The 21,624-nt window shown below is 47.7% G+C and overlaps 1 protein-coding gene across 4 annotated transcripts in view; it reads left to right on the top strand.

Moving 5' to 3' along the window:
- Positions 1-21,624, top strand: part of Apba1 (amyloid beta precursor protein binding family A member 1) — a 192,682-nt gene that overhangs the window by 129,223 nt on the left and 41,835 nt on the right. For all 4 annotated transcript variants that reach the window (XM_085834258.1, XM_021152276.3, XM_085834256.1 and 1 more), the window contains exon 2: positions 5,237-6,528. In XM_085834258.1, the coding sequence (XP_085690384.1) occupies positions 5,308-6,528 (1,221 nt within the window). In that variant the 5' untranslated portion in view covers positions 5,237-5,307. The remainder of the gene's footprint in view (positions 1-5,236; positions 6,529-21,624) is intronic.

Here is a 21,624-nt window from a genome sequence, read left to right as displayed (position 1 = left end):
GTATTTAAGTGTCCATCTTTAGGTTTCCATTATCACTAAATGTAATTTCCAAATGAATCAAAGGGGGTTAAGCTTTAACGAGCCCTAGTCCCCTTCTCTCTTGTCTTTTATGGTAGTCTTATAAATAGATGCATTCTGTTTAAAGGAGCTCGGGATGCAAGGCTCTTGAGATCCTTTGGACTCCTTATTGGATGTTTTGCAGTTTAATCTAACTCAGCACGCAAGGAAGATTTGTAGCATAGGAAATCTGTGTGTATTCTTACTCCCTCATCCTTTGTGCGGAATGAGAAACATCAGGAGCTGGGGAGATAGATCAGGGGTGAAGCACTTCCAAGGATCTTAGTTTGATCTTCAGAAACTATTTCTAAAAGAGCCATGTGTGTTGCTGTGAGCACTTGTAATCCCAGCATGGGGGGGGGGTGGGAGGGAGAAGGGATGGACAGATTCCGGGGCTCACTGGTGAGCTACTCTAGCCTAAGTTCCTAAGTTCCAGGTCAGTGAGCAACCCTGTTTTTAAGAAAAAAAGAAAAAAGACGGCGTCTGAGGCACACCCAAGGTTGTCGGGTTCCACCTGCATGCATACACATATATGAGTGCACACACATATATGCATGCACACCTGCACACATATGAACACATGAGTATATGCGCATGCATACACACACAGAGAACTATTTATCACAACGTGTACAGGATATGTACATACCCACTTGTTGCATCCGAGGCATAATCCTGTTTAGCAACCAGAGTTGTTTATTGCTCCAAACATCTCAGGATTCCGTGCTGCCCTTGCTTTGACTGAGTGACAGACATCATTTGACTGAAGGAGTGTAGTATGTGTGGGCATTAGGACAGACTTCAGGCTCAAGAAGTGGAACTTGACTGCCAGCTTCAGTGGGGAAAGACAAATATTAAATGCTTTGGAGGTAATTGTGTAAATATGGAGTCTATCAAAACTGAGTGAGGATAGGACCCAGCCCCTTGTGCTGGGAGAGCACTAGAAGGTAATTTCAGCTTGAGAAGGATGAACGCTTACTCTGGCACTTTCCCAGAGGCACCGGGGCACAGGCATAAAAGCTTAGATAAGGACACATATAAAATCTCCCATATAATAGAATAAAAGTTTCTTTTTCCATTTCAGCACCTCACTCCACCTTTAGGTTTTTCCCTGCTTCTGCATGACCAGCACCACCCTTGGCCACGCGCGTGCACACTGGCGCGCGCACACACACACATGCACAATAACCTGTGTGTTAACCTGGTATACCTGCTTTTGTTCTTTTTTGTGTGTGTTCTGTTTTGTCTGCAGTCACACATTTCTTCTTGAGCTACTTTTGAGTATCTCAGGAAAAGAAAAGCAGATGGTGAATCGGCAATGCTTGGCAACAAGTTAAGGACAGATGACAGGGAGCAAACGTGTAATCTCCCCTTTTGTCAATCTCAGGTTAATGTGAATCTTGGCCAACAGTATCAAATACCTGGATTTGGCCTCTGAATCCTGAGGTTCTGATTTCTAAACATCTCTGCAGCCCTGGAATGCCTTCCTTTTGATCATTCTCTCCAGGCCAGGGAACATTCCAGAACTGGGAACCACAAGTGGTCTGTGCTTTTCCACAGGCAGCCTGCTGGCTCTCTGGGTCCTGCCACGCCCTCTCTTCACACTGTAGATGCCCTGAGGATGAGACTTTCCTGCCTGTGTATTCCTGGTCCATAGTCTTTGTAGAGCTAGATGGAAAGGGTTCCTTTCAGCCAGCTGCTCATCCCTTTGCTCCTGCCTCCTGAGGTGCCTGGGCCACTACCAAGGTCCCAGTTGGATGGGAGTGTCCTTCTCCTAGGCCCAAGCTCTTAGATGCTGGTGAGCGCAAGGACCACAGCACTTTATTGGGCCTCGTCTTAGTTAGGGTTTTACTGCTATGAACAGATACCAAGACCAAGGCAAGTCATATAAAGGACAACATTTAATTGGGGCTGGCTTACAGGTTCAGAGGTTCAATCCAGTTATCATCAAGGTGGGAACATGGAAGCGTCCAAGCAGGCATGGTACAGGCAGAGCTGAGAGTTCTACATCTTCATCTGAAGACTGCTATCAAAATACTGACTTCCAGGCAGCTAGGGCGAGGGTATTAAAGCCCATGGCCACATCTACTCCAACATGACCACACCTCCTAATAGTGCCACTCCCTGGGCCAAGCATATACAAACCATCACAGACCTTGAGGTGACACAGCAGTTTCTATTATTTTTGTTACAGGCTCCTTCCATGTCTTGAACCTATTTCCATTTTACATTCATTATCAGGTATTGTAATTATTAATGCTATCTGCCTATGAGGGCTAGGGTCATAGCTTAGAAACTTTTAAAGCCCTTTTGCCCAATACAGTGTCTAGCATGTGTCTAATAAATGCCAAATGTGGGAGAATATTACATCACTAGTATACACTTTTATGTGGGCAAAATGCTCATATAAAATGACATGTTTTTAATGGTACTTCCCCAAAGAACTTTCCTTATCAGGATTTGGTATATATATATATATATATATATATATATATATATGGACCAAAAAAAAAGTCTATTTTTGTTAAATCAATGTATCTGGTAGTCAGATATAACTCAGTGTAGACTAAACTTTCTTTGTAATCCACCTGTGAATAGAAAAGCCCATTTTCACAGAAAACAGTGGCTTGGTCAATTCTGTTCCTGGAATCAAGAACTGATTGCCATTCAGATTATTGTGTGGTTATTATATTTCTAACAATGACCATGCAGCATGGGGATGGAGTCCAGGGAAGCCTGTTTGGTTCCTCTCCATGAAAACTTGCCACATGCCCATTAGAACTGAGTTGGTGCACAGGTCAGAGCCTCTGTGATATGTGGGTGTTTATTGTCTGTATTTGAGTCCTGGTCAAGGAAACAGAAACAGTGACCTGGTACTGTGTTGAACATTTTGTATTTTCTACAATCTACTAGGGTCCTCTTGACCATGCATACCTCAGAACCAACACTTGCCTTCTCTGTCCCCTTTATTCACCTCCATCAAAAGCTCAGTGGTGACTTACTCTTATTTTGGGGAAACTTTCTTATATTCTGGCTGCAGCTAACTCTTCTCCGGGTTTAATGCAGAGACCACAGTTTTTCGCAGAAGAGACTGATGCTGATCTAGTACTCTTTTCAACCACCATGGGAGGGCAAAAGGTTTGGCTTAGTAAGCCATCACTGTTTACCAAGTGAGAATCAGATGGGGTGGGTCCACCAGGGTGGGGGTAGGGATGTGCTACTCTGCTTGAAGGTGGGTGTGGCAACTCCGACATAGCCTCCTTTTCTATTTGCTCGGTCTGTCATAAACATTGGGATGGAATTGGTGTGGCTCTGGAAAGGAGCTAGGTGGATATTACTGGATATTAGGAGTTGATTAAGCATCCCTCTCTTCCTTGGGCTGTTACATTTAATAGTTTACTTCCTGCCCATTTGAAGAAGGACTTGACAAAAGAACACAATGAGAGAAATCCAAGCATAGTATTGAACCCATGTCCTAGTTTGCTTTCTGTTGCTGTGATAAACCACTCTGACCAAAACCAAACGGAGGAGGAAAGTGTTTATTTCATCTTACAAGCTCCAGTCCATCACTGAGGGAAGTCAAGGCAGGTAGGTATACATGGGAAGAGACTGAAGCACAAACCACAGAGGAGTCCTGTTGACTGCCTTGCTCAGCTACCTTTATTACACAGGCCAGGCCCACAGTGGGCTGGGCCCTCTGACATCAATTAGCCATCAAGAAAAGGCCTTGGAAAACAAGGCGTCAGGCCAATCTGATCCAGTAATTCCTCACCTGAGGTTCTGCCTTTCCTGGTGACTGGATTATGTGAAGTTGACAGCTGGCGCTAAGTATAGCAGCTCATTTACCACAGGTTTCTGGAAACCTAAAGAATCCTGCCTGGTTTCTTTGTTCATTATACTCTTTGTATCTGTTTCTATATACGCCGTGTACAGGTTTTGTGTGTGTGTGTGGTGTGCACATATGGGGTGCTGCACCAGTACACACACATTTGGAGGCCAGAGGAGGATACTACCCATCTTCCTTGATCATTCTCTACCATACTGTTTCAGTCTCTATCTGAATCAGAAGCTGATCATTTTGGCTAGCCAGCTGGCAAGCTCTCAGGATCCACCTGCCTCCATCTCCCAGTGCGGCAATTAGAGGCATCCACAGCCTCGTCTGGCTTTTTCTACATGCTGCACATCTGAACTCGGGTCCTCTTATTTTCACAGCAATGGCTATCACCCACCAGAGCCATCTTCCCTGTTCTTTAAAAGCTACTTTGTGAGAATTAAGAGTTGAAATCCATCTTCCTCTCTAACTGCAAGCTCCCTCCACAAATAGGTGGAGACCTACTCTCCTCGTACTTTCTGAAAATTTACCCATGTATTCTAGCTTCAGATGGCATGGCATTCACAGAATTACAGATTTGAGATCGAGGGCACGTGGGGAAAGTACTAGAAGTTGCCTACTTTGTGTATCTGTCAGAACTCTGGTTTCTAAGGGGAAAGCGTTTCTAGGTCGAATGAGTTAGATGAACCCTGCATTTTGTAGCTTCCTCCCCTTGGATGTTCACAGTGAAACGTTAACTGTCACTCGACTGGCCCCAAGGTTATTTAACAAGGTTCCATTTTCTCCTGCACGTAAGAAAAGAACTCTCGTGTCTTTGTGTGGTCTAGAGAGCTAAATCCTTGTTGAATATAAGAGAACAAGGGCCTTCTGCGGAGGTTGCCAACCTCCCTAGAACTTTACACTCAGCAAGGGCGTCAAGCTCGCGCACGCACACACACGAAATTTATTTAAAGAATTGCTTCTAAAGTATCTAGGATCCTAGTTTAGAGATATTTCTCTTTGAGCAGATATGCCAATGGGCCCACTCAATTGAGTAGTACTCTATCCATAGACCTCGGAAAATGCAACCCGAAGAGCATGCTAAGAACAAACTGCCTGAGAAGCTTTCTGTCTGGGGGCTTGGGAGGGTGAACGCTATACGCAATTAAACAAGTAAATATGTAATTACAAATTACAATACGTGCGGGAAGAAAAGAGTGCTGTCAGATTACTCTTAAATTTGCAAGCATGCCTTAATTGACCCAGATTCAGAAGGGATCAATAGCGAGTGGTTTTATGTCTGTCTGGGCGCTCAGCTAGGAGTTCCATTCTGAACCACTCAGCAGCCACTCTCCTTGTTTCTTCCAGGCCCCGTGGAGCCAAAATGAGCGCGCAGTGAGCCAGAGCAGCCTCTCGCCAGCCATCCCCCGACGCCCACCATGAACCACTTGGAGGGCTCCGCGGAGGTGGAGGTGGCCGACGAGGCGCCAGGAGGGGAGGTGAACGAGTCCGTGGAGGCCGACCTGGAGCACCCCGAGGTGGTGGAGGGACAGCAGCCGTCGCCATCGCCCCCGCCGCCCGCAGGTCACGAGCCCGAGGACCACCGCGCGCATCCCGCTCCGCCACCGCCACCGCGGCCACCACCGCAGGAGGAGGAGGAGGAAGAGCGCGGCGAGTGCCTGGCGCGCTCGGCCAGCACGGAGAGCGGCTTCCACAACCACACGGACACGGCCGAGGGCGACGTGCTCGCCGCGGCCCGCGACGGCTACGAGGCGGAGCGCGCGCAGGACGCCGACGATGAGAGCGCCTACGCCGTGCAGTACCGGCCCGAGGCCGAGGAGTACACGGAGCAGGCGGAGGCCGAGCACGCCGAGGCGGCGCAGCGGCGCGCGCTGCCCAACCACCTGCACTTCCACTCGCTGGAGCACGAGGAAGCCATGAACGCCGCCTACTCGGGCTACGTCTACACGCACCGGCTCTTCCACCGCGCCGAGGACGAGCCGTACGCCGAGCCCTACGCCGACTACGGCGGCCTCCAGGAGCACGTGTACGAGGAGATCGGGGATGCGCCGGAGCTGGAGGCGCGCGACGGCCTGCGGCTCTACGAGCGCGAGCGCGACGAGGCGGCCGCCTACCGCCAGGAGGCCCTGGGCGCGCGGCTCCACCACTACGACGAGCGCTCCGACGGCGAGTCCGACAGCCCCGAGAAGGAGGCGGAGTTCGCGCCCTACCCGCGCATGGACAGTTACGAGCAGGAAGAGGACATCGACCAGATCGTGGCCGAGGTCAAGCAGAGCATGAGTTCGCAGAGCCTCGACAAGGCGGCCGAAGACATGCCCGAGGCGGAGCAGGACCTGGAGCGCGCCCCGACTCCAGGAGGGGGACACCCCGATAGTCCCGGGCTGCTAGCACCTGCCGGGCAGCAGCAGCGGGTCGTGGGAACCCCGGGAGGCAGCGAGGTTGGGCAGCGGTACAGCAAGGAAAAGAGGGATGCCATCTCGCTGGCCATCAAGGACATCAAGGAGGCCATTGAAGAAGTGAAAACCAGGACCATCCGTTCGCCTTACACCCCCGACGAGCCCAAAGAGCCCATCTGGGTCATGCGCCAGGACATTAGCCCCACGAGGGACTGTGACGACCAGAGGCCCGTGGACGGAGATGTAAGTATGTGTGGGTTCGGGCTGGCTAGACTGCAGGCCCCTGGGGAGGAGAGACTTGAGCTCTGTGGTCTTACAAGCCTTTGGGAACTTACTTTATGAGATAAATGGTCTGTGGGGGCGCTGTGCACCTCCCCGTGGTAGTTTCATCCAGTGTGGCGGCAGCAAGAGTGAACTACTTATCAGTCCCGTAAGACATCCCTGTGCTTTCCAAAGTGTACCAGAAGGGCTTGTTCAGAGTTGCATCTTGGGCTCATGGCCCTGTTTGTGCTCATCGAGAAAGTCTGAACTGAGGTCCCAGAATTTGTATCAGGTCCACATCTTGTAAGAAACGGCTTGGTTAGAGGGATATTTGCAAAATGCTGTCTTGTAAGTACAAGATCCACCAGGTTCCTGAGAGGAGGGAGTCCTAAACGTGAAAAACGAAGAGGTGTGTGGAGATGGGATGGAAGGGTGGCTTAGTACAGGTAGGCATCGGGATAAAGTTCTAGCCAGAAACCAGCCGGTCCTCAGGTGTGTGTGGGCACCGGGGGAAAGGAGAGTAATTTTACCAAAGTCAGGCTAAGGGCATGTTTGTTTCCTGGTTAATCAGCAGTTCAACTAATCACACTTGAAAGGCGAAGAATGTCAACGTGGAGAGACTGTCAAGCCCTGCCACGAATAAACAGAAGGCATCGATCAGAGAGTCTTAGTAAGACAGAGTAAAAGGGTTCTTTGCAGGAGACTGCTCCATGGAGCATCGAGATTGGTTCTGAGATTTCTAAACGGATTTTTGTTTTCTAGGATGGCAGGGGCCAATGTTTTCCCAGCTAACAAGGTTCCGGCCTAGGCGTTTGACCCTGGGCCACAGAGAACCCATGAAACCCTTTCTTAAAGGTTTGGATGGTCACTGTGGTCTCCTTAATGGAAATCCCCCTGTCCTGCCAAAGGTTCTGTAGCACCACCCCCAACACACACACACACACACACACACACACACACACACACACACACACAGTGATTCCCTCTAGCACGGAGTAAGCTTCTGTCATTCCACAGTGTTATGCTCTCTGTTTAAAACCAGATGTGCCGCGCACTGTGAAGAGCTATAGGCAAGGCTGTTGCTGGCCCTGTCAACAGCTTATTTGCCATTTTTGAAATACCTAAGTCATTTGAGACCGTGTCAAGCTGAGGTGTCACAATCTATTGAAAATAAATTAAGAAGGCTGGCCTTTGCCCCCTCTACCTTGCTATGAAAATGCTTTTTGCTCGCTCTCTCTCTCCCCTTTCCGTACACTTCAGTAATTTCTAAGCAATTCCATTTTAGGGTCTAGAGGTTAAATTCAGTTTCATTTAATCTGGTGCAGGCACTGGCCTCCTCCATCAGCGTCCTTAGCTATGTAGGCTCCTTGAAATGACCTACTAACTGCTTGGCCAGGGTCTTCACTCTGAGCCCCCAGGACAGTGAGTGGGAGGGCTGGGAAAACTTTTGTTCCTTTGAATTAGGAGGACAGGTTAAGCATCTTGCGTTATATTTTAATCCAAACAGAATTCATGATGAAGTATTGAATAATACTTAGGACCCCACACTGTCAGAAATTCACCTTGATGCTAAGGCATCGGTGAGTGGGGCTAACCAGGATATGATGAGTTAATAGAAAACAAAGTCAAAACCTGTGCCATAAAATACAGCCCCATCACCCTTGAGCCGTTTGGGCCTGTGGGTCTTATTTCATCTGTCATGCTGTATTTATAGGAAGGACCTTCATTTGCTCCCCTTTTGATGGTATTACTCCACCTCACCTCAGCATCAAAACGGTATTTACTGAAATCCCATTCCACGCATGCTATCATAGAAAATGGAAAGGCACCGTTGAAACTACTGCAGTCTGCAGTCCACAGCAGTCTCGTTTAAAATGCAGATTATTACCCACCGTCCTAAAGCCCAGTGCCTGAGGCAGAGCCTGCTGATCTACTGGGTTTTTTTTTTGTTGTTGTTGTTGTTGTTGTTTTGTTTTGTTTTAAGTTCTCCCTGAGATCTCAATTGTATAAAAGATTGGGAACCACTGATTCAAAGGGGGGAAACCATTTAGGGGTTTGTGGTCTTGAGGCTTTCTTCAATTTAAAAACAACAAGAAAAACCTGTACCACTGTGATTGTGCTCTGCAGAAACAGGGGGCCCTGAAATTCTTATTCCAAAGGCCATAGGGTGTCCAAAAATGGCAAAACCAGAAAGAGCAAAGGAACGGGGAAACTGGGAACAGCCATATATCGATTGCCGGAGGTCACTGCTAACAGTTAAGCTTGCTCCTGACATGCAGGCCTGCCCCATTCCTCTCTGAACCCCAACACTTTACATGTAGAGCAGGCAGGCATTTGGTTGCTGGTATGGTAGACAGAATGAAAATTGAGGACTGACTGTCCATGAGAACATGATCAACTAACTGAAATGACAGATACTCAGCACCCAGTGAAAATTACTCTCTGGGGGTGGGGTGGGGGGAGAGGCGCACTTCTGCCCTAGTAAAGATTTTCTATCTTCTGGGTAAGTTTGAGAACTTCCTTCAAACCCTCTCCTTGACAAATACTGATAGTGAATAATGTATCCCAAGAAGTTCCCTGTTCACTGACCTATCTCTGGGCAGCCCTGTCATCATCCAGGAACAGTTGGTTTGACACCAGCCAGCACAGTGCATGCTGGGAGATTTGAGCTCTTCTGAATGATGCTGCTCCCTTCTCTCTCCGAAAACAACATTCAAATGACAGGAAAGCAATAAAAAGCAGAAAGGAAGCAGCGGGAGCCTAGTGTATTAAGTTGTGGTTGAGTTCCCGGGCAATGCTGGGCGTTTCCTGCCGGGGTGTAGATTCAGTTCTTTGGAGAAGCTTGCTCTTCCAGGAGGGCTGAAACTCTGAAGGCAAGGCCAGTGACATGTGCGTTTGGACCTGTGTTACTTCTAGGCAGGAGCAGCAGAAACCATTCTTCTTGCTCTAATTGCAACAACTCCAGAAGCCACGTGGTAAGTCAGACGGGTGTAACCCTGAACAGAGCAGGCAGCTGCTTCCCCAGAGAGAGCAGGGTTCCCTGGTGACACCAGTGAGACACTGAAGCAACCTCAGCAAGGGCACAGGAGTTTGGGGGTGGTTTGTTCCCACTGCACAGCCTGGTCAGTGCTGAATAATTCACTTGGGAGATTTCTGCTTACTCTTTTCTACCAAGATTTCTGAGGATTTGAACTTAAGACACCCCAGGAAGAGACTTGAAATCCCCCAATGCATCCGGCACCAGGAGCCTGAGGACATAGTTGAGAAAGGCAGTTCAGTCAACAGGCAGGAGACATTAGAACTCTGGGTACCTCGAGCGTATATAGTCACGTGATTCTTTCCTGTAGATGTGTGGCTTCTATAAGCAAAGGGGAGCTCCCTAGCCCAAAAATATAAGCCAAGAAAAGAGGTGGGAAGGACTCCACCACAGAAAATACAGGAAGGGAACCCCTTTGGGTTCATGAAGATGAGACATGAGAATGGCTACTATGCAAAAAGCCCAAGGAAGCAGCAAGTCCAGACTCCAGTGAGAGACATCGAAAAAGAAGAAAGCAGGAGAGCTGAGTGAGCATGCGATTGGAGGCGTCGAGGCTTGGAGATGGTTTAGCATATGGGGCCGAGCAGCACATGGAGAACTAAGCAAATAAAAAAAAAATTCTAACAATTCCAGTTTTCTTTGGTTATTTGGCCTTTCCGACAACAGTTACACAAGCCAGAAATACAGTAATGCGTGCATGTGGCTGGGCTGGCTGGGTAGAGCAGAGGTGTAGACTTCAGAATGCAGACCCTGAAGGTTGATCAACTAGAAACGTGTAGCAGGAAGACTGTAGATTTTAGCCTTTGCAGTAGAAGCCAAGAGAAACAAAATGTCTAACTCTGAAATGAAAGTGAGGCAATACAAACACGTTACCTCTGAACATGGAAGTAAACGTAGAAGAAACTTCCAGAAGGATTGGGAATGGGGCCACGCAGTGAGAAGTGGTGTGAAAAGGAGTTTGAGTGCTGCCCTAAGCTGTGTAGCGTGATTTGACTTTGAAAACTGTATTTGTGGATTTAAGCAGAGACAGTTCGCTGAGCAAAGAGATTATCTCATTGCCCTGTTTTCATGGACAAAAATAGAAAAGGGTAAATGTTTCTGTGTGTTTTTGTGTTCAATTTAGAGGAAGGAAAGGACTCCTTTGTCAGCTGTTGACCTGTGGTAGGGATGGGTGTTCTTAGCCTTAGGCAGTTTGCATTAACCGTGAAACCTCTATTTGGCAAAATTACAAATATAAAAAATAAGCAACTCTAGGTCAAGAGGAGAGCCGTGGTCCCCACAGAACACAACAAGACAGTAAAGGGCCCAAAGTGTTTGGAAGCCATGAGCTTATAAGTGTGTTTAGCGTCTGGAAGCCTCGGAACACTGGTGGGTAAGAAAGCAGTAAGAGCAGTAAATGCTCTGGGCATGATGTATGCCAGGGTCAAGTGCAGCGCATTGACTTCTCCAGGGACGTGAGTAATTATGTAAGTTCACAGCCTCCGCTTTAAGGCTGAGATGCTTCTGAGAGCTGCCTTCACCGGGGTGAAAGCACTATAGTTGAGGCACTTACCAGCCCCTGCCGCTCCTTCAGATGCACAGTGAAGTGCCACATCCCAGCAGGAGGTGGTGCACTGTGCAGCAAAACTCAGTTGTCAATAGCAACAGCAAACCGGAGCCTTTTTTTTTTTTTTCCCAGTGAACCACAAGGACCCTGGTGTGACCAGGGTAATTTTCTTTAAAGATGTAATCGTCTTAACTGTTGCATCTTCAAAATGAAAAGGCTTGACCTTAAACTCCCCTTTGAAGAGCAAATGATTCATTTCAACCATGAAGAGAGCAGAAAGTGGTGGGAAATGTTTGCTTTGTGGGCTTCTCCTAGACTCAAAGTGTTACCTTCAATTAACTTACCTCATCTCCAGAATGTCACCTGGCTGTTCAATGCCCGGGCAAGCCCTGGTGCCTGAAAGCTGTCTGCCTACGGCCATCAAACCATTGCCGCATCAGAATTGCTGGAGCATGATCCGCCAGATAGTGGCCCACCACAAGTCAGCTATTCCAGCCACCCATGCTCCTCAGAATTAAAAGGAAAAAAAAAGTTATGGGGAAAATTTTTTTTAACCCATGGTCTTCAACTTCTCTTTCCGTGACCCTACTCCCAAGAGGACCATTCTCTCTGACTCTTCTCACCAGACAACATATGTGTGAAACCATAAGAAAAGCAACAGGAGGCAAATGGCCAGTTTCTGCTGAAAAATTTGGTCCCTAGAGTTAGCACACAGAGCCAGCATTGAGAGTTGTGACAGGTTCACTTAGGAAGGGGGAGGGGTATTCAGACTCCCATGACTCCTAAGAATGTTCGTCTCATCCTCTCCAACATGGCTCCTTAAGAATTTATGCGTGCTAAGTGGACTGGAGGAAAAGGTTAGGTACAGGGAGAAGAGCATCCGTGTGTATACAGTGTGTATATACTGTGTATCATGCAGTCCTGCTGAATCTTAAAGCACATATGTCCATAAATAGGACCATCTTTAAATCGAAATGTATCCTTTTAATAAGCATAGTTGGCATTGTGCTCTTAATCATACGATGTCTTTGTGGAGGTGGAATTCTCTCTGGAAATGTGACGTAAGGATCATATGTGTGGCATCACTGTATGGCATGTTGGCTCCTTCCGGAAGTTAGGGCTCACTATTTAGGGTGGGGTGGGTCACTGGCACACTGAGTTAATGTACTTGACCTCCACGCTTCTCCCCCACTGACCTTTCTCTGCTCTGGGTTTTCTATTTGCTGTCTTCCAACATGCAAATCCACACCATGCCACTCATCCTGACCCCTCCCTTCAGTTTCCCTGGTTCCCAGCTTCTGCATCAGGCAGCAACCCACCAGCCCTTTTGATCCAGGACTGCTCTAGCTACATCAAACTAGCCAACTAGTCAGTGGAAACGGAGCATGCACCACCTGCTCCAGGTCACACTTACTTTATATTGGCAGCCTGTTCCCTCCCAGAGACCAATGCACAAAATAATTTGAAACAGGAGGTTGTTTCAACCCTGACACTGCTCAGTTAGAGTCAGAAACCAGCCTCCTTCTTGCTGAAAGAGAGGCATTATCAACACTGTGGGACATAAAGGCCCAAGGTTAGTACCTGCCCTGATCAACCACCTGCAAGCTGGTGGAAAGAAGCATTGGGCGATGCCCCGGCTTCACCTGGGTCTTAGATGTCTTGATGCTACCCCCTCTCTATCCTGAATTCAGCATATGGCCTACAAGGATTCTGAATTTTTCTTTTAACGGTTGCTAGGAGACTGTCCACCAAGGTCAGATGCACATGCTAATTAATTAAGACTCATTAGCAGCATCTTGCCCTGTTGACCTGGCTGCTGTGTTGTCAAGCCTCCAAGGACAAGTACAAAGAACCGGACCACTGCCAAGAATTCTATTTCTGTGCGGGATTCCCGTGAGGTGCTCTGAATTGAGGGGTTCCCTCAGTGGATCTCCACCTGCTCCTGAAGTTCTGGCCTGCCACAATATTTTCAGGATTGGATAGCAAGGGATGGAGTTGAAATGGGATCCAAAGTCAGGCAGACAGAGTTTAGGATGAAGATGTGTTCTGTCAGTGCCTGAGTTGGGGTCAGTTCCTTGCTGGGATGTGAGGTGGTACACTTGGGAAGAGGAAGGATGGCCTATGGCATCTCCAATACTGCACACATTCATACCTGGAGAGGACTGGTCCCCAAGTAAGCACCCATGGCTCAGGTTGGTCTACTGACTTGCTATGAAAGAGTACATATCCCAGGGCACTCTTTGCTATCTCCCGGGGTCCAAACTGTTCAAACTTAAATAAATAGTACAGATGGATCTAGTAGTTCCAGCATCCCTAAGGCTTGGGCAGATGTGTAACCATGGAGACAAAGGATCCCATAGAGACAGCAGAGATGGCCTCCAGGATATTCATTCCATTGAACAGAGCTCTGGAAAGGAAGGAAACCTGATGCTTAGACAGTGACTTTGGATTTAATTGAGTACTTGGACATATAGGACATTGCCTGAATAAGAAATACGACATAGCTACAGGAAGTCGTTTTTATTGCTTTTCTGCTTTAAATCTTTTTATTTGTAAATATTCTTTGGAATTGAACCTGGGTCCTTTGGAAGAGAAAAGGTGATCTTAGTCACTAAGCAATCTCTCCAGTGGGGCAAGAGTCTCGGTGTGCGCCCTTGCCTCACAGGGATGACTGGGGTGGGGACAGGCCAGCAGAGGGCACTAGGTCTCACCCTCCTCCCTGACTTCAGATCACAGCCTGGCAGTAGAGCCCTAAGTCTTTGTGCCTTCCCTGACCTGAGAGCACCAGTAGCAGTTGGGTTCTAAGCCTTTTTTCCATCCTTGACCTGTCCATCACTTTTCTACTGAACTAGGAGAGACGTAGAACTGTGGTCCCTATTTCAAAGTTGAAAGTCCATCTTAAAATTGGACTGACATGTTATAGTGTACTCTGCACCTAAGGTATTGTACAAGACCCCAGGGATACTGTGTGACAGAAAGAGGTCTGTCTGCATAGTGTTCTACTTGAGGCCAGTCCTTTATCATGTCCACAGCTAGACTTCTCAGCCTACTCTGCTCTTAAGGCTTTTATCTGAATCCTTATGTGATACCTGAGACTACTGCCACACAGCAGAACATCCCAAAATTTAGCAGCATAAAGCAACACACACACACACACACACACACACATCTACTTCATACTGCAGAACCCCTGTGAGGCTGCTAGTGGGTATGGAGTGGGGGAGGGTACCATCATAGCTTTCCTGGGAAAAGCTCTGCTCCCAAGCTTCCACGCTGTGGGCAGGATCCAGCTCTTCAAAGCCAATTGGCTGACAGCCTTGGTTTCCCATTGATCATGGCCAGGGCATTCTCAGCTCTTTGTCCCGTGGGCCCAGTCTCACCCTTAAAGTATGCAAGACAAAAAGGCTCCAGAGTCTGATGGTAAGATGGAAGCCATAGTCCTCGGTCACCCAACGACAGAGTGACATTGCACAACTGTAGTTTTATCTCATTGTTTAGGCAGATACCTGACCAGCATGTCCCTCCTGAGGAGAGTTTTAAATGGAGGTTCTGACCTATGGGGCCCATCTGAAAATCCTCTCCCCTGTATTTGATAGCAGTGACTATGTCAGCAAAGCCCTCAAGGGTGAGACCACAGCTAACTGTGTCTTCTGCCATCGACCTCATCAGCCATTTCCAGTCCCTAGACTTCGGTTCCACCTTGTGGCTGTGAGAAAGAAAACCTACAGGTCCCAAAGTGACTGATGGGAGAACGAAGCCACGCACTATATAGGTGTGAGGCAGCACTTGAGTGGAGCAGGTGGTTACATCCAAGAACATAGGGCAAAGGAGCAGTGGAGAAATTTTAAAAGGGGAACTTTTGTCCTGAAGGACAAAACATATCCATGGCATGCTCTTGGGATGAGTTGTTTTTTGTTTTCTTGTTTTTTTTTTTTTCCCCAATCTTAGGGAGCTTCCAGTATCCAAAGAGTCTGCTGTAAAGACTCATGAGTTATGGCTAAACATTCATTCTCTGTGCTGGTGGTCTCCTCTGACTGTGGGGACAGAAATATCTGCCCACTAGACTGTAGCCTTCAGCCCTGCTCAGCCTCGCTTGGGCCTCTGGTTGACCCAGTGTATTCTATGAATAGTATTGTTTCTCTCTGGACCAAGACACAGCGATGATTGGGGAGTATGGAATTCGGAGGAATTGCTGGGGTTGGGAGAAGCCTGTAGGGTAGGAGGCCTGGACGGTGAACCAGCCTTGAGGCTGGCTGCTGTCCGAGCACTGTGCTGTCTCCCTCCAGCGCCAGTGCGGTGTGGGGTTCCTGTTCCTTATGCTCCCATCGCAGCACGATCTCGCTACGAGTAAAGTTCTCCATCACAGATGTGATCCATAATTGATGCAGCCTGGAGAAGGTGGCGATGAATAATTAAGTAGGTTTCAGGTACAGAAGGAACATTAAAGGGGAGGAAGAATAAAAGCAAAACAGCCAGGGGAAGAGGTCCAAGCTCCATCAGGCCAAAAGGATGCTGCACGCAGATGCTTCCCACACCACAGAAGGCCTAGGCTTTGCTTTTGGATCATCTTCTGTCTGATAACTCAATTCATGTGTGAGCCGGTCATCTCTGCTAATACAGGAGAAGCTGGCAAGCCTTCCATGACAGCAGTGGCGTCCAGAGCCTTGTTCTAATGGCTCCAAAACTAAAGCCAAAGCAGTGTCAAGCGTGGTCAAGGGAAAGCGGCTTCACCTTGAGCCAGAGAGTTAACTGGCAGGGAGTGTTAGTCTGGGCACTTCATAACCAACACCCAAAGATTTCTCCAGTTAAAACAGGTAACAGGAGGAAAATGCCATGTGGAGAAGTGTCTAACTTAGTCATCTAGGAACACCCTGAGCACTGTCCTGCAAAGGGCTTTCCTTCTTGAATCGGGTATTGTAGGAGACTGACAGAGGCTGCGGAGAGTGCACTCTGATTTCCAGCAAGTCTGATCAGACTCACAAGATGGAAGAGATGAGCAAGTCCAGAGATGCAGTCTCTCTGATCACTGGCCACTGAGCTGGTCCACACATGGGAAACTGGCAGTAAGAATGGCTGGTTTTCCAGCCAATTGCTTTAGATCCTATGTGGTTTGTTCTACCATTTAGTGCTGTCCACAGCTCATTGACTAGATAGGTAGCCTCAGAGGGAGCCCAGCTAACAGGTCTGACAGAGGGCTTGGTGACTAGGAAGTTGATGCTCCTTGAGGGACTCAGTGCACCCAGGCCCCTCCTCAGCTTCCCTCTGTTTTCCCCACATCAGTTCTACCCAGATGTACCTTGTCCTTCCTCTTGTTGGCCCTACAGATAGATACAGTTGGTTTTTCAGCCAAATTTTGGGTCCTCAGTTTGTTTGGTCCAAGCCATGCTAACCATGAGGCAGCTCTTTTCTGGTCTGTCAGAGCCCCCTCTCACTTGTGGCACACAGTCTTCAGAGCACAGTGACAGAGCATACAGTCAGTTCAGGGTGGTATAATCCCAGCAGCCTGTGCCACTGGGGCCCTGCCAGGGGCTGACCAGAATTCCCTAAGTTCTCCCCACACACCCAGGTATGTTCTGATCAAAGCCTGAAAGAACAGTTTCAGCCACCTCCCTCCCCTCCCTTCACCAGAGCTGAATGCTTCTTCACAGGTTCTATAAACATAGCAGAGTCTGGGGTGTGTGAAAGTCTCTGGTAGCACCTCTGCTCTGGGTTTATTTTCCCCAGAAATAGTAGGTGCTGCTGACAGCAACGGTGGGCTAGATTCTTCTCGGAAATATCAGCTGACGCCGCTGCGCCAATGACTCGAGTCAGTCCTGGCCACCAGACACTGAAGGGTTAATATGGAGGGTCAGACACCCTGGAGGTGGTCACATCTCCTATTACCAGTTGCATTATTGACAAGGGCACCTGACACCACCAGAAGTGTTCCCCACCCCTCCTAGCAGCACTGAGATCAGGAGCACACAGCAGCTCACAAGTGGATACACTAGGGCTCGCATCCGTTGCCCAAACAGTACCCAGGAAGATGGAGAACTTCTGGATGTACCAGTTTGAAAGTCACGAAGAAGAGGTATGTGCCCCTTGGGCTGCACCAGGGCATGCTGACTAACTTCAGTGCTCAGCTCCTGGCCCGGCCAGACTGTAGGCTATGCTCTGCATTTCCCTTGAGAGTAGGGAGTAGGTGAGGAGAAGGCATTACCTAGGATGGAGGAAAACAAGCTTGGAAGTGAGTGGTGGCCAAGAGAGCAGGGGACATTTTGTACTTAGCCAGGACCTGGGGAAGGTGTGCTTGTTGCTGTATCTCTCCAGTACTGCCTTTTATTCTCTGCATTCTAATGGATGAATTCATCTAGACACTGCCCCCCACCCCACTCCTCATTCCAGGCTGTGGTGTCTTTCACTGCTGAGAGCTAGTGCCTATCAATAGCTATTAGTGCCTTGTGCACAAATAACCAGTTGGCTGGAAAATGAGGTGGCAGGTATAATGTGCCCCTGCACGGGCCGAGCATACTGTAAGCCCTTTGAAAACGGTAACTCTTACCATTTCTAGCAGATGGGCTGTTCTCCATTGTGAGTGCAGCTGTATCTCCCTCCTTTGTTTTGGTTTAAAACAGGTTTTTCTATACAGTTCAGGCCAGCCTTGAACTCACCATATAGTCCAGGGCGTTCTCAAATCCTTTGTCCTTTCTGTCTCAGCTTCTCCAGTACCAGCATTAGAGGAGTGTGCCACCACACCTGGTTTGGTTACACTCACCTCAGTTGCAATTATGAATATAAGTTCAAAGTGCCTGGATTTTGCTATCAGAGCCTAGGCAGGAAGTCATGAGGCATCCATCAAGAAATGCATGGACTTGAAAGGGCAGTGAACGAACGAAAGGCTTTCTCATTTGTCCAGTGTGATGCACTTCACATACGGCAAGTGAGCTATTTGGCTACAGATGCCCATTGACACATGCAGCTTTGTCGGGTGATGGGTTGGTTTACTCTTAACTAATAAGTGGTTTATAATTAACTAGTTAGTCTTTTGCCTTAGAAACATGACTTTAAAAGCTCAGGGCTCTGGTGATAGTATCTAACAACAACAAAATTGTTGTGTGTTGTTCCCATGATAAAAATCACCACCTGAGCCGAGTGCTGCCAAGCACAGCTCCGTAGGGTCCCGGGAGCTTCCACACAGGTTTACGGGCTTAGAGATGGGAATGGAGGGTGTCTTCTGTGGGAAGAGAACAGAGAGGCTTTGAGAAGGTGAGCTGCCAGTTCTTTCCGTATTCCAGCAGTATTAATTGAATCCATTATGAATGTGTATATAAAACACCTCATTAAGCCAAGCTGTTCTCATCTTAATGACATAATTATGCTCATTCGGTGCCTATGCTAACTTCACTTCTTCACCACATTAAGGAAATACAAGTGTGTACTGATAATATTGTTTGAGTTATACTATAGAGTGGATAATCATGGACTTCCTAATCGGCTTCAAATTTCAGAAGCGTGAACATACATTGGGAAGAAACTCATATCCGGGGCTTTTCAAAGCTCATTCTACAGTGGAATATGGTTGATTTAAAGCAACTCAGACACGTAGGGTAGCAAGCAGTGTGTACAAATTAGGAGAAGGGGATAAAGGCAGGTAAACACAGACCACTAAGCATAAATGGGAGTGCCATCTGGAAACGCTGGGAATTAGAAGTCCCACGGAGTCTCAGAACAGACTCAGCCTGGACACCTACACCTTTGAAATCCACATAGAACAGTAGTAGAAGCAGGATGCTGCTCAGGCTGGAAGGATTGAATGATCAAGTGTTTCCTGACGGTACAAGCAAAAGATGCTCCTGTGAATCCAGTGCCTCCAGTGTCCGCTACAGCGCCTGAGGAGGCTGGTTTTCAAGCCAGGGTGACAGAACCTCATCCAGAATGAGTGGAGAGCCAGGGATACTAATAACCATGTGTGTGCTCAGAGCTTAACTCTGTTACATAAAACTCATTTTCATTTGCTTTCCCACATGACACCTGCCAAGGGCCTGTGTGCCATTTGATAGCATGGCGGAAGGTGAGCATGCATGGAGGAAAAGGAGGTTGAACTCTGTCTATTTGGGTTTGATTTCTGTTGCTATGATAAACAGCATGGTCCAAGTAACTTGTGCAATAATGAGGTTATTTTATAAAATGCTTCCAGGTCCTCCTCCATCACTGAGGAAAGTCAGGGCTGAAACTGGAGCTGAAGACAGAGAAATGCTGCTCACTTCTGTCCATCTGTCTGTCTTACGCAGCCCAGAAGCCTCTGTCCAGGGCTGGTACTGTCCAAAGTCGGATAGGCGGTCCTGCATCAATCAGCAATCAGGAAAATACCCCACGGGCCAGTCCCCCAGTTGGTACTCCCTCGGATGACACTGGGCTGTGGAAGCTGACAGACAGCTAAAGCTAACTAGGATACCCCCTTTCCATAGTTAACCCGTATCCAGCAGCAGCCGAAACATCTCAAAGAGCTGGTCATCTCATAAAGGTCTTGCCGTTAACACTGGGAAGTTGGGGGTTAAGTTGCCAGTGTATGACTGTAGGGACACATTTATATGTAGGGGACATGGGGTCCCGTTTGCAGCTTCTTTATTTCACAGATAACTTTTTTTTTTAAGGAGCTAGTAAGGAAACTCAAGGACAACGTTATTGAAATTTAAGAGAAAAAAAAAACAAAACAAACAAACAAACAACAACAACAACAAAAAAAAAAACAGGCAAACTGGAGCTCTCGGCAGCTGCCAGGAAGAGGGAGATGGGTAAGAGAAAGAGAAATACCTGCTTTCTAAGTCCGAGGTCAAGAAGGCAAACAAACTGCAGTTGTTGGCCTGCAAGCAGCTCTGCAATCCAGAGTGTGGGAGAATCTCCGGATGGGGAATGAGAGCGCGTGGAGGGAGGGTCAAGGCAGGAAAGCTTGTGTCCTGGCTCAGAGCTAGAAGAAGGAAAAGCCAAGGTTTGGGTAGAACTCAAGCAGCTGCCAGAGGCTGTGTAAGGAGGTGTCTTGTCTCCTTAGGGCACAGTTGCCCTCCCCAGCTTACGTACCTCCTGGTGCACCGTGTATCACAGAGTTTCATGGAGCTTTTCTGAGGGGGATTTTCCTGTCCAGGTGATTGACACATTTAGATTAACTCCTAAGAGAAGGAACACGAATGTCTCTGTAATCTTTCAGACCGTTTACATCTTCACCCAGGGCCAGGTATAAATCAGGTCAGACCTCCCTCACCCCCCACCTCCTGTGTGTTTGCTGTTGCTTGTTTTATTTTGTTTGAGATAAAGTCTTACTATGTAGCCCTCCATGGCCTAGAGCTTGCTGTATAGAACTAGCTGGCCCTGAACTCACAAAGAGCTGGCCTGCCTCTGCCTCCTATATGCTGGGATTACAGGCATGTACCATCATACGTTTTAGTAAAAAAAGGAGGAGGAGGAGGAGGAGGAGGAGGAGAGTCTAACTTTTTTTTTTTTTTTTTACTACAAATACCACCACGTAACAGAAAAAAAGGTTTTTTAAACATTTAAGAAAGCTATAAACCTGTCGTGCACTAGGAAGGCAGTCTTTGCTGTAGTGGCCTGGACAGTGCCCTTCCTTCTTCCTGATGAGGTTTTTAATCTTAGGAGGAGCAATCTTGGTACTCATTTCAGGAGAGAGTCCTCTCTTCCATGACCTTCGAGTCTGCTAATTTCTAGCTAGCTACCTAGCAAATCTTAACACTTCCTTTTCTCCATCCTAAATTTTAACGAAAGGGTAGAGTAGAATTTTGCGAGCAAAGAACCATATTCTACAATTTTACAAAAATCTCCAGGGGCGCGTTCTTTACAGCCCTTCCCATCCAAGCAGGGGCAGTGAGCATGCTTGGATGAGGGTTTCTATTCAACGGCACCCACCATCTTCTTGGGGTCATCAGTATCTGACTCTTGTATATCATTTATACACTTTGTTGGGCTATTGTTATTTTGTGTATTTTGGTGGGTCACATTATGGTTATTTAATACAATAAACAACGTAGTGATTAAATTAGGGTAGTAGGCATTTGCACCTCTCCAACCATTAATTATTAAGTGTCGGGGACACTGTTAGCCCATAGTTACCTCTACCGCATACTCACCGTGTGTATGAGATACGGACTGTGAGCCCAGAGTTACCTCACACAGCTTGTCAGTGGGTTATAGTCTGCGTGTGTTGACTCACATCTACCTAACTCCAAAAGAGCAGTGGCTCCTTCATTCCTACTGAAAACTTCCTGTCACCTTCCTCCCGTGTCCTTCTCTGCCTCTAGTAGCCAGAGATCTATTTCATTCTCCTTGACACTGGCATCATTGATTTCCAAAAGTGGGTTAAGAACATGTAGTATTTGTCTGTTTTACTTAACACAACCATTTCCAGTTCCACCCATGTTCTTTTTACGACTCAGCAATGTCCCACTGTAGAAACATAACCTCATTTCCTTATCTACTGAAGAACATCTGACCTGATCCTCTGTTC

The sequence above is a fragment of the Mus caroli genome, unplaced genomic scaffold, assembly GCF_978045245.1.
Source record: "Mus caroli unplaced genomic scaffold, Mus_caroli_1 scaffold_20, whole genome shotgun sequence".
Lineage (NCBI taxonomy): Eukaryota > Metazoa > Chordata > Mammalia > Rodentia > Muridae > Mus > Mus caroli.
This window is presented reverse-complemented; position numbering and strand designations above follow the sequence as displayed.